Source organism: Enhydra lutris, unplaced genomic scaffold (genome assembly GCF_002288905.1).
Source record: "Enhydra lutris kenyoni isolate GAN:26980312 unplaced genomic scaffold, ASM228890v2 scaffoldscaffold26, whole genome shotgun sequence".
In the NCBI taxonomy this organism is placed as follows: domain Eukaryota; kingdom Metazoa; phylum Chordata; class Mammalia; order Carnivora; family Mustelidae; genus Enhydra; species Enhydra lutris.
Window position 1 is genome coordinate 10,691,897 of NW_019154110.1, and position 27,459 is coordinate 10,719,355.

The 27,459-nt window shown below is 47.3% G+C and overlaps 1 protein-coding gene and 1 pseudogene across 2 annotated transcripts in view; both read right to left on the reverse strand.

The window, feature by feature from the left end:
• Positions 1-3,642: 3,642 nt before the first annotated feature.
• On the reverse strand, positions 3,643-3,890 carry LOC111151453 (annotated as a pseudogene).
• Positions 3,891-15,918: 12,028 nt separating this feature from the next.
• Positions 15,919-27,459, reverse strand: part of LOC111151702 (apoptosis antagonizing transcription factor) — a 102,903-nt gene continuing 91,362 nt past the window's right edge. Inside the window, exon 12 of one of the 2 annotated variants that reach the window (XM_022509854.1) lies at positions 15,919-18,166. In XM_022509854.1, the coding sequence (XP_022365562.1) occupies positions 18,103-18,166 (64 nt within the window). In that variant the 3' untranslated portion in view covers positions 15,919-18,102. Of the gene's footprint in view, positions 18,167-25,727; positions 26,085-27,459 lie in introns of those variants that run through there. The other variant, XM_022509855.1, reaches the window with a different exon arrangement.

The following is a 27,459-nucleotide window of genomic DNA, read 5'->3' on the forward strand; positions in this document are numbered from 1 at the left end:
AACAAAAAAAAAACCTCAAACTCATACAAAGAGGGGAAAAAAGTGATTGCCAGGGGCTTGGTGGGAGTGGCGGGAAAGGGAGAGGTTGGGAAAGGAGTACAAACTTACAGCAATAAAATGAATAAGGTCTGAAGATCTAGAGTATAACATGGTGACTACAGTTGGTAACACTGTATTGCATAATGGAAATGTGTTAAGATGGTAGAAATTGTGTACACACACACACAGAATAGTGAGGTGATGGATGTGTTAATTGACTAAACAGAAGGAATCCTTTCACAATGTGTGTAGCAAATCACTACAATATACACTTTAAATGTTTTACAATTTTTCATGTCAATTATGCCTCAATAAAGCCAATTTTTTAAAAAAATGATACCAAGAGTGAGGTGCTATAACAAATCTAAAAATGTAGAAGTAGCTTTGAAAGAGTTTGGAAGTTTGGAGGAAAAGCCTACATTGCCCTGAACAGACCTTTAAATGTGTTTTGGGTGAGGGCTCAGAGGAGGAAGAGAACTAGAGAAAAAGCATCTATCTTCTTAGAGAATCATAAGCGATGGCGAACTGAATGTTGATAGAAATACAGATGCTAAAGGTCATTCTGATGAAGAGTCTAACACAAATGAGGAATGTGTTATTGGAAACTTGAGGAAGGGTGATCCTTGTTAAAAAGTGGCAAAGAACTTGGTTGAACTGGATTCATGTTCTTGTGTTTTGTGGAAGGTAGAACTTGCGAGCAATAAAATTGAATATTTGGTTGAAGCTGTTTCTAAGCCAAACTTTGGCTGACCATCAGGTGACTGGCTGACCATTAGTCACAAGGGTGATACCTATGAAGCTAGACTTAAAAATAAGAATGAGTGGGGCACCTGGTTGGCTCAGTCAGAGGCGCATGCAACTTGATCTTGGGCTATGCGTTCAAGCCTCACATTGAGTAAAAAAATTACTTTTATTTATTTTTATTTTTTAATTTGAGATTTTATTTATTTATTTGACAAAGAGAGAAAGATCACAAGTAGGCAGAGAGGCAGGCAGAGAGAGAGGGGGAAGTAGACTCCCTGCTGAGCAGAGAGCCCGACACAGGGCTTGATCCCAGGACCCTGAGTTCATGACCTGAGCCGAAGGCAGAGGCTTAACCCACTGAGCCACCCAGGTGCCCCTAAAAATTACTTTTAAAATAAATTTTAAAAAATAAAAAGAATTTTAAAAATTTTTTTAAGTTTTTTTTTTTTTAATTTATTGTGGGAGAGACAAAGCACAAGCAGGGGGAAGGGCAGAGGGAGAAGGACAAGCAGACTCCCCACTGAGTGGGGAGCTCAATGTGGGGCTTGATCCCAGGACTCTAAGATCATGAGTCAGATGCTCAAGTGGGTCACCTAGGTGCCTCAAAACAAGAATTTTTATATTTTTTAAAAAGATTTTATTAATGTTTTTGACAGAGAGCACACACACAAATAGGCAAAGTGGCAGGCAGAGGGAGAAGGAGAAGTAGGCTCCCCGCTGGGCAGAGAGCCCAATGTGGGGCTGGATCCCAGGACTCTGAGACCATGACCCAAGCTTAAGGCAGACACTTAACCAACTGAGCCATCCAGGCACACCAAAACAAGAATTTTTTTAAAAAGAAAAACTGAGCAGAAACATTAGCTTCTGCATACCATAGGGAAAACAGAATCCACAGATTTAGTCAAGTTACTAAACAAAACAAAAACAAAAGCCTTTGGGGAGAAAAGTCAGAAACCATAGTTGCTATGTTATACAAAGTGTACAATTTTCAAAAAAATCATAAGTCATTCAAAGAAACAGGAAAGCATAACCCATCCTCAGCTAAGAAAAAAAAAAATAAACAATAGAAACTGTTTCTGTATAGGTCCAGATGTTAAATGTAACAGATAAAGACTTTAGGTATTATAGAAATTTTTTAAGTAAATTTTGAATAAAATTCTGATATATGCTTTAACAGAGATAAGCCTTGAAGACATCACGTTAAATGACACATCACTCCAGACAAAAAACAGGAAATACTATATGATTCCACTTATATGAGGTATCTAGAATTGTCAAATTCACAGAGACAAGGTAGAATAGTGCTTACCAGAGGCTGAAGGGAGGAGGAAATGGGGAGTTATCATTTTATGGGTGTGGGGTTTCAGTTTGGGATAACAAGAAAGTTCTGGAGAGGGACAGTGAGGATAGCTGTGTGACAGTGTGAATACACTTCATGCCCCTGGATTGTATTCAAACACTGTGAAATGGTAAAGTTTAGGTTATGTTATATTTACAACAACTTTTAAAAATCAGGAGTTCAACAGTACAATAACAGATGAAAAATTAACTAGTGGGACTAAATAGTTGATTCAAGAAGGCAGAAGAAAGTATCTGTAAACTTGAAGATAGAGCAAGAGCAATCATCCAGTCTGAAGAACAGAGCCTGAGAGACCCAGGTGACATCAGGTATGCCAATTTATTTGTGCTGAGAATGTCAGAAGCAGAAGAGAGAGAAAAGGGGGCAAAAAACAATATTTGAAGATATAATGGCCAAAAACTTCCCAAATAGGATGGACAACAACCTGCAGATCCAAGCTCAATAAATCCCAAGGAGGTTAAACACAAAGAGAGCTATATCTAGATACATTATAGCCAACCTGTTGAAATACAAAAAGGAAATCTTAAAAGAAGCTGGAGAACTATCACATAAAGAGGAAAAATAAAACAAAAACCAAATGACAAATAACAGCAATGGAAACAAGAAGGCAGTGGGTTGATATATTCAAAGTGCTACAAGGGGGAAAAATAAAGAAACAAACAAAAAAACCTGTCAAACAAGAATTCTGTATCCAGCAAAACTATCCTTTCTTTGTGTCATTTTTTTTTTTTTAAGATTTTATTTATGTATCTGGGAGAGAGAGAGAGAGTATGAGATGGGGGAGGGTCAGAGGGAGAAGCAGACTCCCTGCTAAGTGGGGAGCCTGATGCGGGACTTGATCCTGGGACTCCAGGATCATGACCAGAGCCAAAGGCAGCTGCCTAACCAACTGAGCCACACAAGTGTCCCCAGCAAAACTATCCTTATGACAAAGATGAGAGTTGCCTGGCAGGCTCAGTCAGTAGAGCACGTGACTCTTGATCTAAGGGTTGTGAGTTCAAGCCTCACATTGGGTATAGAGATTACTTAAAAAATTAAAAAAAAATTTTTTTTTAAAGTAGCTTCATGATGGGTGTGGAACCCGACATGGGGCTTAACTCATGACCCTGAGATCAAAACCTGAGCTGAGATCAAGAGTCAGATGCTTAACTGACTGAGCCACCTAGATGCTCCAAAAACAAAACAAAACAAAACAAAACAAAAGTGAAATAAAGACATTCCCATGAAAAAGACCTCAATAGCTTATCGCTACAATTCCTGCCTTACAAGAAATATTAAAGACAATCATTCAAGCTATAAAGAAATGATTCCAGACAGTAATTTGAATCTGCACAAAGAAATACATAGGCATTTTAAAAGGTAAATAGATAAGATTGAATAAAACATATTGTATGTTAACTATACTTCAATTTTTTTGTTAGTTTTTTATTTATCAAGAGAAACTATCCCATAACCTAATATTCACATTGTGTAGTTCAGAAACAGGTCAGTGACAAACTTCAACTGAACTCAACCCAAAGAAATTCTTTACATTCCAAAAACACTTTGCACTCAGAGATACCAGCCTTCTGCATTTCCTCAAAATCTTTCATGGAATCCTAATTTCTGTAGAATCTGCATATGCCACAGCAAACTTACAGAAAGCTGCAACTGCCAGTGATACAGCAAACACCGCAACAATATGAAATCACAGGCGCTTGGCCAGAAGGTCTCACACCTGAGGTTTCATCAAAACACTGGAAGTCATGGCAGTTACTGTCCTCAACACCAACCTCAATCCCAGCGTCCTTCCTACCTGATACAGAAATGGACAGCCCAACTATACTTCAGTTTGAAAAAAGGAAAACACAGTTGAATAAATAAAAAGACTGCATGAAGCAATAATTATATCTTTGTATTTGGGGAGTTATAGCATTTATAAATGTAATAAATATTACAACTACACAAAGGGAAGAAAAATTTATCTATATTAATCTCAAATATCCCTGGTGGTTAGGATTTAGTGCTCTCAAACAGACTGTAATGTAATCCCTGGAACCACCAAGAAAAGGACTTAAAAATATGTAGTAAATGCAAATCACATATCTAATAAAGGGTTAATATGCAGAATATATAAAGAACTTCTACAATTCAACAACAAAACCCCAAATAGACTGATTTTAAAATGGGTATATGGCTTAAATAGATACTTCTCTAAAGATTATAGACAAGAGCCAACAAGCATTAAAAAAGATGCTCAACAACACTAATGATTAGAGAAATGCAAAGTGAACCACAATGAGATACAGACAATAATGTTGTAATACACCTATTGTGGTGAGCATTTTGTAATGCATTCATTGAATCACTGTGTATATACCTGAGACTAATTTAATATATATCCACTATACTTTAATTAACTTTTTTTTTTTTTAAATTTTAAAGCCATGGAAATGTCCTGGTCAAAGCAGGAGGGTTGATCATCCTAGCAAGAGAGTAGTTCCTAACGGTCAGCATCCTGGGTGTGATGAACATTATGGAGAGTGAACTTAGAGGAGAAATCAAGAGATACACACTACAAGGCCATAGTAAATATTTATACATTTGAATAAAATACCATGATTATCTTAAAAATTGACAGATGTAAATGAAAGAAGAAATAGAGAAGTCAGCAAATTAAACTTCCATCTTAAGAAACTGGGAAGAAAAAAAAAAGGAACTAAACCCAAAGCAAGCAGACTGGAGTAAAAAATAAAGATGAGAGTGGTAACTAATGAAACAGAAAAAAAAAAAAAGCAATAAATAAAACCAAAATTCAGTTATTTGAAAGGATCAACAGAAATCAACAAACAAGAAGAAAGAAGACACAAATTTCCAGAATCAGGAATGAAAGAGATCTTGCTAGTGACACTTTTGAAATTAAAGGAATTATAAAGGAATATTATAAACAACTTTATACCAATTAGACAACTTACATAAAATGAACAAATCCCTAGAAAGACACCATTTATAAAAACTGACTTGAGGGGCACCTGGGTGGCTCAGTGGGTTGAGCCTCTGCCTTTGGCTCAGGTTGTGATCCCAGGCTCCTGGGATTGAGCCCCACATCAGGCTCTCTGTTCCACGGGGAGCCTGCTTCCCCCTCTCTCTCTGCCTGCTGCTCTGGCTACTTGTGATCTGTCTGTCAAATAAATAAATAAAATCTTAAAAAAAAAATGGCTTGAGAAGAAACAGAAAATCTGAATAACCTTATAACAAGTGAAGAAATCAAGTTAATAATTAAAAATCTTCCCACAAAGAAAAGTCCAGTCCTGGAAGGCTTCATTGATTAATTTTCTTATCAAATATCTAAAAGAAGAAATACCAATCTTCCACAAACTCTTTCAGAAGACAAAAAACACTTTCCAGTTCATTCTCTGAGGCCAGTATTAACCGGATACCAAAGCATACAAAGACATCACAAGAAAGAAAAACTACAAACCAATACCCCTCATGAACATGGATGCAAAAATTCTTAGCAAATATTAGTAAACCAGGGCGCCTGGGTGGCTCAGTGGGTTAAGCCTCTGCCTTCAGCTCAGGTCATGATCCCAGGCTCCTGGGATCGAGCCTTGCATCGGGCTCCCTGCTCAGCAGGGAGCCTGCTTCTCCCTCCCTCTCTCTCTCTCTCTCTCTCTCTCTGCATACTTGTGCTCTCTGTCAAATAAAGAAATAAAATCTTTTAAAAAATTAGTAAACCAAATCCAGCAACATATTCGAAAAAAATTATGTATCATAGCTAGGTAGGATTTTGTCCCAGGAGTGCCAAGTTAGTTTAACATCCAAATCAATTAATGTAATATACCATATTAATAAAGAACAAAAACCACATGATCATCTCAATAGATGCAGAAAAAACATTTGGTAAAATTCAACACCCATTCTAAATAAAAATTTCCTCAACCTGATAAAGGGCATATATTAAAAAAAAAACAAATCTAACATCATACTTAATAGTGAAAGATTGACTACTTTTCCCTCCTAAAATCAGGAACAAGGCAAGAGTGTTGACTCTTGTCATTCTACTCAGCATCATACTGGGAGTTCTAGCCAGTGCAATAATTGCTAAATAAATATCACAGGCTTATAAATTGGAAAGAAAGAATTAAAACTATCTTCATTCACAGAAAGCATGATCCCAGGGGAGGAATGGGTTTTTAAAAACTAGAGTAAACATATTCAGTAAAGTCACAGGGTACAAGATGAATATACAAAATAAATAAATAAATAAATAAATAAATAAATAAAATAAAATAAAATAAAATAAATTGTCTTTCTATATACCAGTAAAGAACAATCCAAAAATAAAACTATAGAAATATCCATTAACAATAGCATCAATTATGGTAGAATACTAATGAAGAAATTTAACAGGTGCAAGATTTGTACACTGAAAATTATAAAACACCATTGAGAGAAACTGAATATAAATAAAGTGGCATACCATGTTCATGGATTGGAAGGCTCAATGCTGTTAAGATCGCAAATCTCCCTAACATGATCTATGGTGTAAATATAATCCCTATCAAAATCCCATTAAGCATTTTTTTTAGAAATTAACAAATTTATACTGAAATTTATATGGAATTGTAAAGAACCCAGAATAGCCAAAACAATTTCGATAAATATTTGGCAGACTTAAACTATCCATTTTAAAAACTTCTACCAGTATAAAATCAGGCAAATAGTATGGAACAAAATTAAGAGTCTAGAAATAAATCCTCACATTTACAGTCAATTGATTTTTGACAAAGGAATTGAGGCAATTCGATGGGGGGGGGAGAAATAGTCTTTTCAACCAAGGGTACAGGGACAACTGGATATGCATATGCAAATTTATATTTTTAGACCCTCACACCATAGACAAAAACTAACTCAAGATGGATTATAGGCCTAAATGTAGGCTTTAAGACTTTACAAAAGTTCTGGAAGAAAACAGATGAGAAAATATTTGTGACCTTGAGTTGGGCAAAGATTTCTTAGATACGACCTCCCAAATGCAAGTGATAATAGAAAAAAAAAAAAGATAAATTACACCATCAAAATTAAAAACATTTGTGATTCAAAAGTTAGCATTAAGAAAATAAAAAAAGAGGGTGCCTGGGTGGCTCAGTGGGTTAAGCTGCTGCCTTTGGCTCAGGTCATGATCTCAGGGTCCTGGGATCGAGTTCTGCATTGGGCTCTTTGTTCAGCAGGGAGCCTGCTTCCCTCTCTCTCTCTCTGCCTGCCTCTCTGTCTACTTGTGATCTCTGTCAAATAAATAAATAAAATCTTAAAAAAAAAAAAAGAAAAGAAAAAAAGAGGGGTGACTGGGTGTCTCAGTTCCTTAGAGCCTCTGCTTTCAGCTCAGGTCATGAACCCAGGGTCCTGGGATCGAGTCCCACATCAGGCTCTCTGCTCAGCAGGGAGCCTGCTTCCTCCTCTCTCTCTGCCTGCCTCTCTGCTTACTTGTGATCTCTGTCAAATAAATGAATGAATGAATGAATGAATGAATAAATTAATTAATTAAAAGAAAATAAAAAGTACCAAAACTAGTCTAGGAGAAAATATTTTGCGAATCTTACCTGATAAAGGATTTACATTTAGAATATATAAAGAATTCTTATAACACAATAAGATAAGTAACTCAATTTAAAATGAGCAAAACTCAGTTGGTTAAGCTTATGACTCTTGATTTCAGCTCAGGTCATGATCTCAGGGTTGTGAGTTTGAGCCCTGCATCAGGCTCTGCTTTTCCTCTCCTTTCCGCTCCCACCCCTCCTCCCAACCCCTACCTCTCTAAAATAAATACATCTTTTAAAAAAATAAAATAAAAAATGAGCAAAAGATTTGAATAGACATTTTACCAAGGAAGGTAATATGGTAATATGGATGACTAATAAACACGTGATAACTGTCTCACATCGTCAGTCACTAGGAAAATAGAAATTAAAGCCACAAGAGTCCATTGCTTACTAGAATGGTAAGAACCCTAAGACAGACAATAACAAGTATCCACAGTGATGTGGAGCAACTGGAACGCTCACACATTGCTGGTGGGTACGCAAGGTGGTACAGCCACTTCGGAAGACAGTTTGGCAGTTTCTTAAAAAGTAAAACATAAGTTTACCATATGGCCTCGCTATTCCATGCCTTGGTATCTATCCAGGAGAAATAAAAACATGTCCCGCAAAGACTTGTGTTTGTTTGTATCGACTTTGCACACAAGAGCCGAGATGCAGAAATAACTCAGATATTCCTAAATGGGTGAGCAGGTAAACCAAATGTGGTGCCACAGCGCGAGGACGCAGTGGTCCAGAGAAACAAACCAGCGATGTGGGCTGTGATAAGGATGAACCTTATGCTCAGTGGCAGAGGCCAGGCACACGGGCGACACAGGGTAGGATTCTTCCTATAGGAGACACTCAGAAAAGACAGTTCCCAAGCTGCACAGAGCAGATCAGCCACCCTGTGGAACGGCACACCAGCACGGAGTTATGAGCTGGGTTGATGAAAATGTTCTAGACTCAAGTGGGTTGATGGGTGCAGAAACTTACTAAGAAATCACAGAATTGGGCATTTGCGGTGGGTGAACTTTATGGTACACAAATCACACCCCACTATGAAAACTGTGAAAGTCTATAACCCGCAAAGGGCAGGAGTGCACGGACCTCACCAGCAACACCCAGATGCCTGCCTCCTGCCCTTGCACCGGTGTCCACAGCTCCTCCTCCAGCACCCATGGTTCTCCCTGCAGAGATCCTTCCCGACGCCCAGGGCAGTGTTCACATTTAGCTCATGGCATGGCTCCGGAGAGGACGGTCTTCCTGCCTGTCCTCCCACGGGACCCAGCTGGATCTTGGGACCAGAGAACCAAGACCACCTGTGTCCGAAGCTCACCCTACCCAGCACACTGGGAGCTCCCACATGCGAATCGTAAAGTCTAAACTTCTACTGGGCAGCTAAGCACAGCAATGGACCCTGGCAACTTTTTTTTTTTTTTAAGATTTTATTTATTTATTTGAAAGACAGAGATCACAAGTAGGCAGAGAGGCAGGCAGAGAGAGAGGAGGAAGCAGGCTCCCTGCTGAGCAGAGAGCCTGATGTGGGACTCGATCCCAAGTCCCTGGGATCATGACCTGAGCCGAAGGCAGAGGCTTTAACCCACTGAGCCACCCAGGTGCCCCGACCCTGGCAACTTTTAATTGAGTTACAAAATGATCCTTTTAGGATCAAAGTCATTAAAACAGCTGCTTCTATGACCCATCTTATTTATCATTACCTTTCGTCAAAATCTACTCTGGCCTGCCACCCTCTGGTCTAGCCCAACCACACCTTCCCTGTGCCTGAAAAGCCTGGCATGGGGGGTGGTAAGGGGCTTGGTCACCGGCAAGCAACCCTGACCTTAAGGATACCTGGCACCCACCCACACATTTCCGAGTAACAGGGCAGAGGGCTCCTTGTTCTGGGGTCCAGCACGGTTTCTGTGGCCGCCAGTCCTGTGGGGAGACCCTAAAGTAGCCAGATTGTGCTTGGCCAGGGAGGAGCTCCCCTTGGACTCACTGCCAGCAGGGAGGGAACCGGGAACCACATGCCTAACGCTTGTCACAAAGGCAGAGCCCCCTCCACCCCGCAACCAGGCAGCAGCGGGGCCTGTCTTTGGCAGAGCACCAGGCAAGGGCCACCTGGGTGGGGATCCTGGTCACTGGCCCCCGGAGCTGCACCGCCAGTGCAGGGAAGGCACCTTCCTGACCACACGGGCTCCAGGCTCTGCCGCGGACTTCTGCCCCGGCGCTGGGATGTCTTTGCACCGTTGGCAGCAGGGGCCACCTCCATGACGCTCTTCACTATTCAAAAGTCACACACCCAGACCACGGCTAGGCACACACAGAAATGCAATTATGGGAGGTGGGAAGTCCTCAACTCCAGCGACGCATCTAAAACTCTACCCTAAAATATCTGCATATTAAACTACCAAGGACAGTTGAGCTTTCAAAGGGAGAAGATCAAAGTGCTGTCGTCTTTTAATTTAATCCTTTTGTTGCATCAATGGTCTTAAGAGGGATGAGAGAGATCAAAATAAAAATGGAAACAAACTATATCTTTGTGGCTGTTGTGTTTTAGTCTTTTTTTCTCAATTTGGGCCACAAAATAGGTCAGCTCCATTACTGATCAGCCTTCCCACAAATATTTAAAACAAATTGAATTGCACACCCAATACCCATCACAATTACACCAGGCACAATAACTAAATTAGCAATTCAACAAAATAATTGGAAATGCGATTCTCTCTATTCCACCAGTCTCCCTCGAGGGTTTAGCCGATCTATGGGGGAAAACTCAGCTTTCCTAATTCTGCAGCTAATTAGAGACACACTTGTAAATGAAGTTGTTTGTCTTAAAGTTGAAATTCTCATCTGGGGGGTGGGGGAGAGGGAAGGAGAGAGGAGAAAGTCCTTCCACTCTGGAGCAAGTGTATAAACAGGTAGAGGGAGCACGCGCCTGGGTTCTAATTAGCAGCCGTATCTGCAATTAATAAAACACCGCTATTTACCATCACTTCTCTGGAAGGGAACAACTTCAGAAGAGCCAGCCTGGCTGGAGAGAGGCGAGCACTGGTGACGGGCTCCGGAGCTCTGTGTGCTGCAGGGAGTGGCACGCCACCAGGACGATGGGGAGGGCCGGAGGGCTGGGACACAGGCAGCTCCTGCACGGGCTCTTCTGTTTGGACCAGGGAGCCCCAGGGCCTCTCCCAACAGGAAGCAGAGGGGAGGCTCCCGGGCCAAATAGACTGTCCCCCTCTGCTGGAGGGCAGTCAGGGTGCACCAGGGACCCGTTGGCATGGGTGGAATCCGGCCATCCAGAGGTGGCAGTCTACCTTGGCCCATTTGTTCAGGCCACTCTTGGAGAAGCAATCTTGAGGTTTCAATTAGGCTGTCCTTGGCCTCTTTTTGCTCCTCCAGGAAGGAAAATCTCCATTTAATTATGTAACGGAGAACTAGGGCTTCCTTTTGTCCCCTCTTACCTTCCTTCAGGAAGATCAGGATGTGACTCTAAAATGCACCCCCTCCACAGGGCTCCAAGGTCTTGAGGTCACGGTCATGGTGTTGGGGGGGCGCTCGGTCCCCAGGTGGCAGCTGAGAGCTCCTCTCCCATCACCAGCCCTGCCCCGTAAGTGCATACACCTGGGCTGCGCACCCTGCTGGGAACAAAGGCCTGACCTTACCAGCAAGGTCAGCCCATGAAACAGTGGGCCCGGGGCCTGGGGAAGCCTCGGTTCCCGAGATCCTCGGAGAACATCACAGCACCCAGGTGGGGGGTGAGGCCAGACGAGGAGCCTGCTAAAACGCTGATAAGTAATTTCAAAAGCACCTGCTCCTTACTGCTTATCTCCTCGAACAATGTGAACTCGGGAGTTATCACATTTAAAGTGTTCCATATTAGCCTTACATTTAGCTCTTAAAACCAAGTGCAGTGCGCTACAACTTTAAAGGACACAAGAGTCAAACTGGAGAATAAGTTGAAGGCAGTGGGGAGTCCATTCCTCGCTTGATCCCTCAGGAGGAGGGGTGAGGCCGGGCTAGCGCCCAGGAACCCTCCCCCCTCCCCGCCACTCTGGGCACCCAGGCAGGAAGCCACTGCCTTCACACCCCCTTTTTGTACCCCAGGTCACAGCCCAGCCACCCCAAAGTCTCAAGCAGGCCCTTGTGCTCCGGTACCTGGTGGGCGAAGGAAGACACTGGGAGGCTCTGTCCCAGGGCTCGCTGGAGGGCTTGCTGCCCCATCTGTTGACAGTGGACTCCGTTTCAATGCTGGTGTTTGCTATGACTTGTAAACAGTTGGGAGATAACTTGTCTAGACCTGAGCTCTTGGACATAGTAAGCCATCAGCCACACTGCCAGGGCCCAAAGCTAATGACTCGTGTGTGCAGAATGATAGAGTTCCAGCCCCATCGTCCCAGAAAGTTCTACTGGGCAGCACTGCTTTAGATGTTCTGGACATAGCAAGGGCTAGAAGAGGCTTCTCCTGGGCGCCGCAGAACCCCCACGGGAGAGTGGGACGATGGGACGATGGGACGCTGCCCAGGCTTCGGAGGGGCAGAAATCACCGGGCAGCGGGGCTTATGGCTTCGGGCTCCGGAATCAGCCACACGTGCCTACCAACACGCACCTGGTCGCCGGAGGCAGCACTCTGGGCCAGACTGTGGGGCCACGGGGAAGTGCCCTCCTGCCAGCCTGCGTTCTCACCCCGGGGAGCTAGAACCTTGGAAAGTGGTACCAAGCCTGGAAAGGAGCTCGGAGCCCGGCCTCCCCGGAGTGCCCGCCAGGATTAACAGAGGCGGTTCCAGAGGCGCTAAGGGCTTTGTCAGACCCAAGCTGGAGCACGCAGAACTCTTCAGAGCGGGGGAAGAGACTGGCACCCAGAGCCTGGGTCACCCGCTCCCACAGCCCTGCGCTAAGCCTCCACCAGGGCCTGGCACACGGCGCGAGGTCCAGGACGGCCGCGTAAATGGACGTGAACATCTTTGCGCCTTTGCTGAGCCCAAGTCTCCGCATCTGCCTTTACTTGACACAGCGGCCGGAGAGGAGCGCAGCTGAGCCTCATCTTGCTGAGTAGGAGCCGGAGGCCCGAGGTTAACCGGCTTCCCCAAGGTCAAACCCTAGCAGGTTTCATTTCTAGGCCAGGATTCTTTCCGCTCCACCTTCTGTTCCTATCTGGGCTTTACTGGGAACGCCACACACCCCACTCCTGGACTAAGCTGTGCCCCCAAGTCTCTGTAGGAGCCGGTAACCCGGGCCCCAAATAAACCCAGCAGCCCTTATGGTGCCGAAGGACAGGCCAGGAGGAGGGGAAGGAGGAGGAGGAGGAAGGGCCTCACCACGTGATGGGCGCCTGCCAGTCAGAGGGCCCCAGCTCATTTCCAATCCAGTCACAAACAGGAAGGTGGGGTGTGTGTGTGGGGGGGTGAGCAGGGACCCTTACGTGTTACTGTCACCGAGCCCGTTGGGGACCTTATTCTTCTTCCACCCTATCAGCGATGAGGGATTGTTGGTGGCTGGTTGGTTGGTGCTTTTTTTAAAAGTTTTAAAATTTTCTTTCCCGAGAATTCAGTGTCTTTGACCTCGACAAATGAACGGAGAACCCTGAACCGACGGAAATAAAAGCAGCAAACTTCCCAGGAATATAAATTCTGGGGCAGCAGCACTCTAGAGGCAGACCACCCGGCGAAGGGCGCAGGAGGAGCCCGAGGCTGGTGAGGGGCACCCTCTCCGTGCTTCCGCCGCCCCCCTGTCCAGAGCAGGGGCGGGGCCGGGACAGCTGTGCGCAGGGGTGGGGGATACAAATCAATAGGGCGACAGGGAGCCCCCCCCCCCACCGCCTGGACTCAACAGAGAAGGAGCAATTATTTGAGGGATATTAGGAAGAAAGGGAGAGTAAAGAAAGATGGAAAGAAAATGAGGTAGATGAGCTTTAAAACAACGACTTAAGTAAGGCAAGCGCAATGTAATTAATTCCTCACACAAGGGCCCCCACTACCCAAGCACATACATACATTTAAAAGTAAAAACACTGACTGAGGTTTGTCTGCTTGAGATGAGGCTCGCTGCTTGGATTTGGGTGTAGTAAGTACGGGGACACAGGGCCGCAGAGGCAGGGCGTCTCAGAGGGGCGGCCCACAGCCCGGCCCTGACGTGGCTGCGCCGTCTACACCCGCGGCCCGCCGGCCTCCTGACCTTTGGCTCGTCTGCAAAGTTTGCTGAGACGGGTGGCCTGCGTCATTCGTGAGTCTGGCCCAGGGAGACTTGGATCTTGGCATCACCACATTCCATGGACACAGTGACTGCTATGTCCCTGGGGAGCGGTTCCAAGGGTGATGACGAATGTCACGTTTGGATTCATTCAGTGCCTCGAACTCAGCTCCCTCCGGGTGAAACGGAGAAGTGAAGAGGCGGTGATCTTGGGAGAGCTCTTAGCAAGTACAGGGGACCCAGGAAAACCAACCTCTGAGAGGAAACGATGCTTCTTAACTGGGTATGCGGAGTGTGGTGCCGGTCGGCTTCCAGCGGACTTTCCGGTGTTCTGCTGGTTCTCAGGATTTCCGAATGATGCCCCTGGGCGGCGACCCCTGGAGGCCCTGGCTACCCAGCAAGGGCCATACAAGCAGCGAGGAGGAGTGCACAGCCACGGGAGGGGAGGGCAACCCACCTGAGAGATCCCCAGGATGAAGACCCTGAAAGCAGCAAGAGCCTAAAACTGTAGGGGAGAGTGGAGCAGATTATATTCCATCCAGTGGGCAGAAAAAAGGTATGGGGGCTGAAGAGGGAGATGATGGTGTCACTTTCTGATTCTCCATCTTTCATGGGAGCATCTTCAAACACATTACTCTTTAATCCTCCCAGAGGAGGATATGGATTTGCAGCGTTCCCTGGGGGGCAAGAAAGAAACCCCGGGATCAGGCTCCTGGGCCAGTCTTCTCTCTGCCTCTCCATACCCTTTGCTGCGGAACCACAGGGCCTACGGCGAGGCAGCAGTGGACAGGCTGCTGAACTAAGCCTTCGTAATAGGAATCAAGAGGCTTCCCAATCATTGGACTCTTTCTTTCCCCTGATCCATTTTATTCCTAAAAATATATGCCAAAAAAAAAAAATTTTTTTTTAAGATTTTATTTGAGAGGGAGAGAGCGAGCATGCACACGAGTGGGGGAGATGCAGAGGGACAGGGAGCAGCAGACTCCCTGCTGAGCAGGGGGCACCAAGGCTGGACTCGATTCCAGGACCCTGGCATCATGACCAGAGCTAAAGGCAGACGCTTAACCGACTTAGCCACCCAGGTGCCCCGAAAAATAATTATTTCAAAAGACGATAAACGAGCTTTATGCACAAATGTTAGACAGTAACATTATTCATAATGGCAAATAGTTGTTAACAATTAAATGTTCAACTACAGGGGATCTGGCTAAGTGCTAAAGATACAGGCCCCAAATGGAATTCTTAATTAGCAATTAAATGACTTAAAAGGTATCTGTAAAACATGGAAATAATCTTTTACTGTATTATTAAGATTTATAAGGTTATTTTTTAAAAGATTTTATTTATTTGATAGAGATCGCAAGTGGGCAGAGAGGCAGGCAGAGAGAGAGGGGGAAGTAGGCTCCCCACTGAGCAGCGAGCCCAGTGCTTGATCCCAGGACATCATGAGATCTCCTGAGATCATGACCTGAGCCAAAGGCAGAGGCTTAAACCACTGAGCCACCCAGGCGCCCCTAAAGATTTATTTTAGAGAGAGAGTGCACGCAAGTAGGAGGAAGGCAGAGGGACAGGGAGAGAGAATGTCATGCAGACCCCCTGCTAAGCACGGAGACTGACATGGGACTCAGTCGCAGGACCCTGAGATCATAACTTGAGCTGAAATCCAGGATCAGGCGATTAACCGACAGAGCCAGCCAGGAGGCTCTGAACTAAGTAACCTCTACACCGAACATGGGTCTTGAACTCGCGACCCTGAGCTCCATAGTTACATGCCCCTCTTTCACTAAACTATTAATATTAACATGCAGGATACTATGTACCTACCAGTGGTTTCCAACTGGGGCGGGGTGTTAGGTGGAGGGGGAGGTGTGCCCACGTGAATTTTTTTTTTTTTCCATTGTTTTTAAAAGACCGAGTAGAAAATTTCAAATAGTCTAAAGTAAAAACAAAGTCTCCCCCTGCAGCTGCCCCGGGGTGGGGGTGGGGGGAAGAACAGGCGGGGCCACTCCACACCACAGCTGCCCTGACAGGAAAGACGGCCCTGGAGTACTGAACTGTGAACACCGAGAGGCGGTAACAGGATATTTCTGGGTAACAGGATATTGGCCAGGACTTCTTACCTGTCCCTTCTACTTTTCTGTAGTTAGTTGTTAGTGTAAAATAATCTAAAGCAAGAAAGCAGCCTCCGTCCTCTGTCGTGAGGGGAGGGGCCCACTGCCTGCTTCCCAGCCCATGGTGGGTGGGGGGCGCCGCCGGGCCCCCCCTCCCCGCTGCGAGCGTTCTGGGAGCTCTCCAAGGTCGGTGGCTCCCAGGCTTTGCGTGTGCAGTAGTCAGCTGGGCAAAAAGAAAATAAGCAAACTCCACACAAAAGGGAGGAATGCTTCAGTCAACATTGAAAAAGGGCCCTGGATGGAAACTCGTGATAACAGTTCTCACCTCATTTGAAAATCAGCATTAGCTACCAAAATGTAAAGTATTAGTTTTATTAAAATGCAAATCAATCAACTAATCTGTCTTTCTAGTAACAGTTGAATTGCAGTATCCGTGTCAATTAAAATAGTTTCCAATTTATTCTTGGCTGGAAGGAGGGTGGTCTTCTGAATTTTAAAATGCAAGCCTCTCTTTACTGAAAATTCTGTCCTTTCTCATCTCTCCTGATTTTAATTCATTTTAATTAAACACGTTGGACTCCAAATATCTTGAAGTGCTTGTTTAAATCTTTTTCTTTATCAGGTCAAGAGTAACTGTGGCAAAGATTCGATCTCTTCAGGAAACAGAGGTTAGTGGCAGGCTCACCGGAAGTCCCGTATCAGGAGGTTACTTACTGCTGCTCTAATGTGCACGATTCGGGCTCCTCAGGCTAGGTGGACAGGATTGGATGTTCTCCATTTTAAAAAGTGATCATTTTGAAGGGAGTAAATGTGGGGGAACTCGATTCCTGTTGATTGATCTTTTGGGTAGCTGGAGATACACTGAAAATTAAACATTTCCCTGACAGTCAAGCCCAAGAGGTAAGTACTGAGACCAGAGAAACAAATCATCACATACCAAGGTCCAATTAATGTGAGATGGAAAAACCTCCCCCCCATCCCGCCCATCCTGAGCTCAGCAGATGCTCTGACGCTCACACTACAGGGTGAGGCCGGTCACACGCGGGACTTGCTGCATCTGGAGCCCAGCCTCTAGGCCCGGCACGTGGCCCCCAGACACTGAGGCAGTACGACACGTGGGACTCCCGGGTACCCAAATCTGTCACTTGGTTCTGACATTTCAGAACAGTGTCAGAACCTGACGTTAACAATAGTGACTAGTTCTGCACCACAACTGAATGCGCGTTTCTTCTCGAATTCCACAGCTCCATGTAAAGATGTGGGCAAAGGAGCCAGGGGCGGTCAGCAGCGAGCGCTGGACACACACATTGCTTATGCGAGATAATCTTCATTGCATACTGACCACAGCAGGCCAATAAATCCCCCTTATGGGGATTTAATTTCCAGCTTTTGACCTTTGCATGAAAAACAAGTGAATCATTTCCTCCTGCTGGATTTACACCAGAGCTCATCTCAATAAAGTGATTTAGGAATGGTGAGACTGGAAAAGGACTGTGGAAGAAATCTACAGGGGGAAGAGGAGGAAATGAGAAAGAAGTCAGGGAGCTGTATTTGTGACACACAGGCGAATGCCTCCAAGTAACAGAGTCTCCTGGGCACAGTTCATAGGTTTCTGGGGATTCCCTGCTCCTCAGAGCCATGAGCCATCGCCAAACATGACCCGCCCAGTAAGCGGCATCCTGGCTTCCACGAACTTTGTATCATGAGAGGAGGCTGTGTGACTGGAAAGAAAGTGAAAACCGTCCCCCACAAACCTGTCCCTCTACCAGATCTCTCAAGCCGACTGACTCCGTGCTGTCTAAGACATCATGCGCGTGGCCATGGCCGTAACAACACGGTTTATTTGTGATGGTGAACGAGCGTGGGGCGTGGGTCCCCAGCAAACTGAAGCATGGGGGACATGGACACTTGACTCCAGGCTTCCTGGGTCTTATTAGGCACGTGCTCTAAATCCCCCACCTGCCCAGGACTCCCCAGCTAGCCCAAAGTCATGGGCTGACGGCTTCCCGTGTTTGGGGCTGGCGAGCCGGTGCACGGTGTGTCCACCTGTCCGTGTGTCCGGGTTCCCGCCTCGGGCCTGTAGCAAGAGTGGCGGGTGCGGTCAGTCCCTTTGGCTTTCGTCAAGAGGGTGGAGCTGCCCAAAAAGAGATCGATACAACTCAGTCCTAGAAGACAAACAAAACAAATTGGTAAATACACTGGTTCCCTTTTCAAGGTTCAACAAGAACTGAGAAGCCAGGAAATGTCCCCTTGGTTTCTTCAATGGCCAACACAGCCTGGTAATTAAAAATGCATCCCACAGCCCTTACTCACAAATACAAAGGAAGGTAAAACCCAGAAGCAGCCAATCAAATAGTAAAATATGTAAACAGTCCGGTGTGGCTGGATACCTGTCTCCAGGGAATGAGTTTTCTATAAGTTTGCCCTTTACAGACAGGCTCTTCAAGTAAGAAAACAAGATTGAATATTTTAATAGGATGTATGAGACTGCCGCACGACGAGGAGGATTCAATCAGACATGGGATGTAGGGAGATATGATTTAGTTTTCATACATTTTCTTGGACTTGGCAGTACTTGAAAAACAATGAAAATGACCTGGCAACAAGATTCCAATTACTATCACATGTGCAGCTGTTTGGTGGTGGAACCAAGGTTCTCCCCCACTCCCCTGGCCCCTTTTATCTATTTTCAATCTAATAAGTAATTCGATTGGCTAATTTATTTCTAGAGCTGGACTTCGAAATTCAGAAAATGATAGTATGCCAGGGTCTTGGGTCTTTGAAAATAAAGTCTCCTTTTCAACCTCTTTTTCTGCTGTCAAGTGTAACACACACACACACACAACAACCCACCCAGCCCACATTCTCTGTCAAGGCCTGGAAATCTCAAAAGAGGTGGGCTGGGGTCTCTCCTGCCCTTGTCACGGGAGCACCCAAACACGGTCCCGCGCGCAGAGAGCGCAGATTCCCCTGCGGAGATGTGAGGAGGGTGGCGAGCCACGGAGGAAACAGGGCCAGCCGAGGCAGGGGACCCACAGCTGCCCCTGCAGGAAGGTCGTGCCACTAACCCCCACAGAGGGAGGCCAGGCACACATAGCTATGGTCACAGGCCAGCCAGGGAATGACTCCACGAGAAAGCTGTGCCTGCTCTGTTTTCTACTTTCAAGAGCTCACCCTAAAAGACAGCCTGCCATGCTGGCTGAGAGAATAGGCTTATGAAAGTGCCCTCATTACCCGAGAGCCATCTTCAGCAAACCTGACTTTCCAAACAGAACAAAACACCAAACCACCACCCTTCAAACAGCTATTTCGGGCTAACAAGGCTGCAACACAAAAACTTCTCAGTCTGTGTATGAAGTCATCTTGCGAGGGTGGTAGGTGGAAACAGAGGTACCATCGTGAGGAAGTCCAGCAATAAAAGAAGCACATTAAGACTTCTAGAAAAGGAAAAATTCTAAAGAAGAAACCGCAGTCGCCCAGAATGAAGCCTGACCCTTTCGTGTTGGGGACCACAAGTCAGGCAAAGAAGTGCAGGTGTGCAAACAGCAGGTCTCCAGGATGATCACAGAGATTTTACCCAAGAATTCGCCAGCAGCTGCCCCTGAGCTGTGGACCAGATCTGCGGCCCAGAGACAAGGGCCACAGCCTCACCTGGAGCTCGGCTCTTTTGTTCCTCCGGCCATGCACACCTGCCAGCCTGCACTGGCCAGCCCACAAGTACGAGCTGGGTGAAAGGCGCTTTGGACCAGAGGCCAACAAGAGGCAGGCGGCCTCCCTTCCAGAGGCTGAGGCTTCCAAATCACCAGCTCCATCACCCGGAGGACAGCTGGGCCCAGCGCGAGCTTCCTGGGATCTCATGGTGGCCTATTTGCCCATAAGCACAAGTCTCTCTGGTCATTTCCACACACAAAATGAAACGGCACGGAGGGGAGAGAGGCCAGGACAAAAAGGACGGTCTGGCTTTAGGGCTGTGCAGACTGGTGAGGGCCCCGCTCGCCAGACCGGCTCCCGTCATTACCGCCACCAAGGGCCTCTGCTCAGCGCCCGGCCCCGCGCCAGTTACCGGCCGCAGCGGGGTTCACGTGTCAGGAGCGCCGAGTGAAATGCTGAAACCCGTGTTTTGATAGAACATCATTTCACACTCAGGTGGACAAAGCCGACAAACATATGCAGCTGTTCGTGGCAAAGCAACTTGGAAGGCTGAGGGGACTAGGATCTTTTAAAACAGTTTGAGACACACACACACACACACACACACACACACACACACACACACACACGAAGAGGAAGGGATGATTCCAATCTAAGACCTCCAATGTCACTGCAGCTCTGGGCCTTCCTCAGTGACCGGCTCTACCCCCACAGCATCTTAAACTCCCCTGCTCCCACCCAGCGCCCCCGATTCCAGTGTCACCATCGCTGGCCAAGAGTAAGGTGACAGCCTCCAACTGATGTTCCTGTTCCCCCTTCGCCCCGCTGTTTCTTAGCCCCAACGGGACACCACACCCCCCCAAAAACACCTCCAGGATGAAGCCGCCCAGCGCCAACTGGTCTGCTCTGTGCGGCTCCAGCACGTGGTTCCCTACAGAGGCTCTTTGCGCTGGCCTGTGGGGCGGGCAGGGGGACAACGCGGCCGCAGCCCAGGCCCCGAATCTGTCTGCCCACCTCCTGCAAGAGTTCTACACCACCACGCAGCCCCCTCACACACACGGTTTTTCTCAATAAATATACTAGTCACAAAGGACATAATTATCAGAGTCTTGTGAGTACTAACTTCTGGAATGAAACTCTCTCATTTCTTCTGTAAAGCACCCGGTGGGATGTTCGCGCCATCCTGCCTTGAAACCGATCATCGTTCACTTAAATAATATATAAACATACTCTTCCACTTGGCAATTTTACAGCTTTCTTTCCTTTCTTAAACTTGTATTTCCATTTGATTTTTTCCCTACAGATTTTTGTCCTAATTGTTTTATGCTTGAAAGTCTTTTATTGATCACCCTATTATACTTCTTGGCCACAAAAAATAAGTATGCAAATTGAAACACTTTTTATGAATTTCAGAAGTTGAAAATATTTTCATTTCTTGACACCGTAAGGCTTTAAGTAATTAAAAAAGTACTTCTGGATTGTGTCATTATTACACAATTATTATCGGGATACAACAGACATATACAACAACAGTTAAATAAAATGTATTATAATTTTGGTGAAAATTTATTACAGTAACTGTGTAAAACATTGCTGGAGCTGCACGTCTTCATAATATGGACGGGGCCAGTCACGCACTCATGGTGAACAGTATTTATCGCCAGAATGAAAGGACGCTCAGCATCCAGGCTTTTTCTGTCAGTTTTTGCAGACGCAAGTGCAGAGAAACTTCATCATGTAGACAAGCAGATGGGGACAGGGGAGTTTTGTGACAGCAACGTCCCTGTTCTTTTGATTCCTTCTGAATTACCTGCCCCCCAACATCACATAGTGATCTACCACCAAAAACTGTTTTAATGATGTGCCAGCTGACAGCTCAATTAGGTTGTTTTGCAGCTTTGTCGGAAATAAAGCCCTGGAACCCTCAGAGCCACAGGGCCTTGTCACCTGGTGCCGGCGCCCTCCGTTCTCAATTCCCGCCCGGCTCAGTGCTGTGAGGCACGCCCCCGCTCGGTGCCTGGGGTGGGAACCCTTCCAGTCAGAGAGAGGAGGGGCACGGCGGGCTGCTCAGTGGGTGGGGGGCACTGTGAGAGGTGAGACTGGAGACCCCGGACTAGGTGCATTCTCCAGCCGCCCCACTCTTACCCTGAGTGGGGTAAGAGCACACAACTGGAAACTGATTCCCAAAAAATGTGTCTGTCCCTTCCCCTTGGGGAGTCTCTGCACACCCCAGCGTGAAGACTTAGGGCCCGAAGCACAGCGTCCCCTCCCCCCACACGCGCACACGCACGTGACATGGTGCCAGTGCTGAGGGAAAGGGAAAGGCATTTTCACAGAAAAGGAACCTGTCCATATCCCTTTCCCCATCCAGAGGAAAACAAAACTAAAAACAAAACTGGGTGATAAAAAGGCACCATGGGACAGAGGGCTGGACTGCCTTCTGCCACTCGGAACATCTCCCCCCGCAGCATCCTTCCTAATCGGGATTTAGCCATGCAGAGAAGCTCAACTATCAATCCTTCAGGTTAACCTTGTCTCCATCTGATTCTCTAGGGTAAGTGTATAGTTTAATACTTGAGGTCCCCTTAAGGCTATGCATAATGAACTTAGTTTAAAAAAAAAAAAAAGCATAATTCCTGCTCCCTATCACTTCAAGAATCAAGATTTGAATCACTGAGCTGAAACACCGTCCCCCCCCCGGTTACCCTTCCCCCACACTCCTGGCCTCACTGGCCAGTGGGAATGTCCACTGTGGAAAATGTATTAATGTCCGTATCACGCAGGAGAATAACCTACGGAGTAATTAACAAGACTTGGACCTAAGGTAGAAGGTCGATAGCAGGGGCCCTTCCTTGAATTAAAATTTAACTTACCCTTTATTGCAACCTACAAAAGCAAGTAATGAGCACTAACATTTTTATTTCTTTTAAACTGTCATTTAGGCTGTAGAGGGGATAATTACCTATCTCTAGTGTAGTAAGGTTTTATAACCCTTAGTGAGGCATTTTCTAATTTAATATTTTTACTATATTATCATAAAACCTGTTTCTGGAAAAAAAATGATCATGGATTAGCAGCCATTTTCCATAAAGACAGATGTGTGTGTGTGTGTGTGTGTGTGTTTTAGAATTCGGCTTATTTATGACCCGATTCTTCTGAAGAGACTCAAAGTATGGCAGCAGAGGGGGCCACAGAGTGCAGTCACTGGGGCGGAGGGCAAGGTTGGAGCAGCCTGGTGAGGTGGGGACAGGCAGCACCCACGGGGAGACTGCAGCCCCACGTGTGTCCCCCCCCCCCAGACGCTCCTTTCAGTTCTCCCTATGTTCCTCCCACTGACTGTGACAGAAACCAGAGTCGTCCATGCTGCCGTTGGGGCAGTCGGCGCAAAGCGGCTCATCACACCTGCACAGGATCGGTGCGGCCTTTCAACGCGCCAGGTCAGGGGCCTGCAGCACCCGGGTCCAGGAGGCGCACTACGTTGTCCTCAGACCCCAAAGCTGCGGAGCCAGCCCCGAGCTCTACCCGTCTGTCCCCATGGCCAGAGGCAGGCAGAGAGCAAAGCACAGGGCACTCTCCGAGCCAGTGCTGCAGTCGGGGCTGCGAGCCGGGCCTCCGAACGGGCCGCTGGAGACCGCAGGGCTGCTCTCCTGATTAGACTCACACACGTCATTTGGCCTTGACTAATCTGAAATTGTTCGTTTGTTGCTTCGTGGTGTGTGTGTGGGGGCTCTTCCTGAGTACCCAGACACATCCCAGGGTGCGTCGTGGCCCTTCCTCCTTGCACCGGCCCCGTCCCCACACAGCCCGTGCCCCCACCCCTCGCCTGGCACTGGCTCCCTGCGTGGCCGTGGGAGAACCACAGGATGCGGGAGCACACAAGACAGCTTCCTCCCGCCACGGAATCCGCATGAACCCAAATCCTTAGGGGTCAGTGCAGGAAGCGCGGGAACAGCAACTCCTGTGGACCGGCTGGGGCTCGGGTGACAGACACCTGCACTGGAGAGTCACTGGTGAAGCTACCACCACTGGCCCTCCCTCACCTTTGTGTTCTGGGAAGAGCTGACCTCCTAGAGCCGCGAAGGCTGACAAACACGATGAAGGGGGGCCCCCGCCTCACACCAGCCCCCTGAAGGCCCCACGTGAGCCTCGTCTGGTTCTGGGGCAGCCAGCAAGGCCCAAGCAAGAGCAGAAGCGCCTGCTGGGCTGGTCTGGAGCTGTGGCCCGCTGGCCCCCAGACCCCCGGAGCCCAGACACAGACTCCATGGACCGCTCGTCCCGCAGCCGCGCTTTAATGATTGGAGGCCCTCTGAGAACCAGATCTGTTCCTCATGAGGTGCAGAGAGCCCGTTCCTTCCCACTGAGACAAAGCCAGGAGAGGCCCCAACGCTCAGGCCCTTGCGCCCTCCCTGCCCAGCGCAGCCCTGCTGGACCAGAGTGGGCAGGATGGGGCTCCCTCCCCCCACTGCCCTCAGCGCGCACTTCCCCTGCCCTCACGGGGCTTCGGCTCTCCCTGATTGGGACCCAACAAGACATCTTGCCAATTCTCGCTAGACACACACCAGTGACCTCAAACAAAGGGAACTTCCGGAGCCTGACCCTCTGAACGCTTTGTGGTCAGCTCCTCAAAACATGAGACACAAGATGGTACCTTCAATCTTTCATTCCCTCTGCTTTCTCTGACTCAAAGCCATTCTACTCTGTATCAGTAACTTTACAGGTGAGACAAAGGTGCTTGAGAAATGCTTCTGTGACTTAGCAGGGGAAATACACCAATCCACATGGCAAGCAACTGCCCTGTGCTCTTTGGAGGCTGAGGCAGAGAGTTAAACCCTAACCCGTCCCAGGAACAACATCAGAGGCAGGGACATGTGCTAGAACGTGTCTCCAAGACCGGACTGTTAGGGATGCAAGCCAAGGGAAGAGACACATGCAGCTCTTAGGACAACATAGAGGATATGACAGTGGTAAATTTAGGATTCCTGAAGGTAGCCAGGAGGTCAGCCCTTAACTCTTCCTTGCTCTCCTCCCAACATCCTCTGGCAACAAAAAGTGGATCACAGGCTCCTTTCCTGAAATCTCATCACAATTCCATACCAAACCCCGCCCACACATACACGGCCCTCCCCTCGCACCCAAGAAAGGTAAAAAGAAAAGAAAGCAACCTTCTCTTACCTAGGACTTATTTCTTAACAGGATCAAGTTAGAGCAAAGTAGACAGGCTCGGAAGATGCCCACATCCATGGCTAATTACCTAAATCTGGAGACAAGGCAAGTCTCCAAGCAGCTGCCCGAATCTGCCACAAGGTGGCAGTACACGACGCAGTTCTAAGGCCTCGGCCAGTGGCTTGGCTTCCAGCAAACTGCACCCGTAAATTACCTAGTGTGTCTGCTCTCATCACCATCTTCCCCGTGCTTGAAGGAGACTCTAGAAGGTCTGTTCCAATTCGCTCTTTTGGTCGGGTCAGAACTAGGTCCTTCAAACCTCTGCAAATGCTTTTAGCGCTGCAGCTTTAAATTACAGATGGTGACATGTGGCCTCTGGCCTGTCTCCTAAAGATCAGACAGACTGGAGATTTATAAATGTTCAGAGAAGCGGGTTGAGGGCCCAAACAAAGGAAGGAACTGAAAGGCTAGGGAAAGTAAGGAAAGGGAAGAAGGCCAGGAAGAGATGGCACGAGGGCCAAATCTGCACAGGGTTCCTCGCTCGGACTCCTTCCTGGGTCCCAAGTCAGCTACACTCACTTTGCTTGAACAAAGGAAGACAAACACTTGAAACTTCTGTCATCCCTACCACCAGCTTTAAGTCTTTCAAATTTTTCTAAAGAAAAATAATTTACCTTGGTGGACTAGCATTAAAAGGGTTGGTGGTGGCCGGGGCTGGGAGATGACACTGGCACTCTAGACAAAAGGGATGTGGCCTCCCTTCCTGTGCATTAATATTCCATATTCCTGGGATGATTTCCACTTTCACAGTTTGACTGTTTTATAACAGATTTGATGCGAGAGAAGACAAATGGCATCGCTCAGGAAAGACGACAAATCATCTCACCGCTTTTAGCAGGGTTTTCTCTTTATTTTTATTTATTTTTATTCTGTGGCTGGGCTGCAGAGCTCTCTGCCTTGCTGGAGATGTTTAATATTAACGTCAGGCCCCCGCGATCCTGGCAATAGAGTTGGCCGGTGTTGTGTTTACGGTTTTGTGACTGCCGGCTTCAGGAAGATGAAGCTCCTTGTACAAAAGCAGCCCCTCTCACAGCTCCTGTTAAAAGCCGGGCGATGCTTCACTGCTTAGACGTGAATCACTTCCTCCAACCGCACTGAAGGGGAGACTGACATGCGAGTTATATTTGTGTCCCTATCAAGGCTGCTGTCCCATGACCCAGTGCCTGGGGGGGGCGGCGTGTGCTTCATCTCTCAGCTCCAGTTGAAATCCTAATTTTGGGGGTCAGAACACATGGAAATTAGTGAAGGTGTTTACTGGCAATCCACAGTTTCGGCAAGGGTTTCTGTGACGCCTGGTGATCAGCAGGAGAACTTGTTTAACTAGAAAGCCCCGTACAACTCCCAACAAAAAGAGTGTGACCAAGGAGCATACAAACGCCAGGCGCTAACCCTGAAGGAGGGGTATAAGATACCAGTGCGCCCGCCCTCGGGGCCAGCCTCCTAGCTGCTAACCCCCAAGTCCTGATACTCTCTGCCCTGGGGTGCAAGGATGTTGTGTTCTCCTTTGCTCCTCCTCCCTCTTTGTCTTTTTCATATTCCTCCTGGCTGGGAGTGTAGACCTTCTCCTAGCTTCTGTTCTCTGCCCTCCTCTCTGGCCTCTCCCACCGTCCCCTGGCAGTCTCATCAATGCCCTCGGCTCTAACAAGCACCATGGCTGGGCTATGACGCCCTCACCTAGGCACTGTGCCCCCTGGCCCTGCAAGGCTCTGCCGGCTGTCACCTAAACCACCACCCGTTAATAATGACAGCAAGAATCTTTGTCATTCACTGTCCCACACTTAGGTGCTTAATGGCAGGTAGCTCCGAATTACAGGTATCCATACCCCATTTTCTGATTCAAAAATAAAATACACCCTGAGACAGAGCTCTGGCTTGAACAGTTTACTTATATTAGTTGATAGAATGAAAGCAGATGCCCTCCATCTGTCAATCTTTTTTGGGTTCTAGTAGGATCCTTCAAAGAATTACTTCTTCCTCTTCTCTGTAAATGGGAAATTTGGGGGAAAAAAAAGGTTTGTCCCAGACATCTGCCACGTCAACTTTCCCTAGGAGCAGTAACCAGGACCCCACAGCCTCCGGGTGTCCGCAACAGGGCATCTCCCCCAAGCTGGGTCACCAGCCAGTCGCCAAAGCCAGCAGTGTGATGACCTTGGCCAGCGAGAAGACTGGTTTTAAGAAGCCTAACTGCTAAGTGCAAAATGATGGTTTGCATCTCTGCCCCAGGCAGCTGGTGGGATGTGTTCTGCTGCACAGCTGCGCCTCCCCAGCAGGCCCGGGAGGTAGGTGAGGCGGCGGAGTACTGCCAAGTGCGTGTAGGAGAAAATGTGTATCGATTTCTTCTTTCTTATAAAGGAGCACAAAGCGCTGAAGAACAATCGTGCGTCTCTGCAGCATCTCACATTCCACGTGAGACAAAGGCCCAGCCCCCACCAGGCTGAGAAGCAGAAAGGGGAATCATACAGAGCGGCAGTCTCCAGGGTGTCAGCGGCCGCCATGCTGTCCAGGTCCACTGCTGGGACTCCAAACACCTCAGGCTACTAAAGCCTCTCCTGCCTCTGATCAAGTAATTTCCCTCACTGGGCTG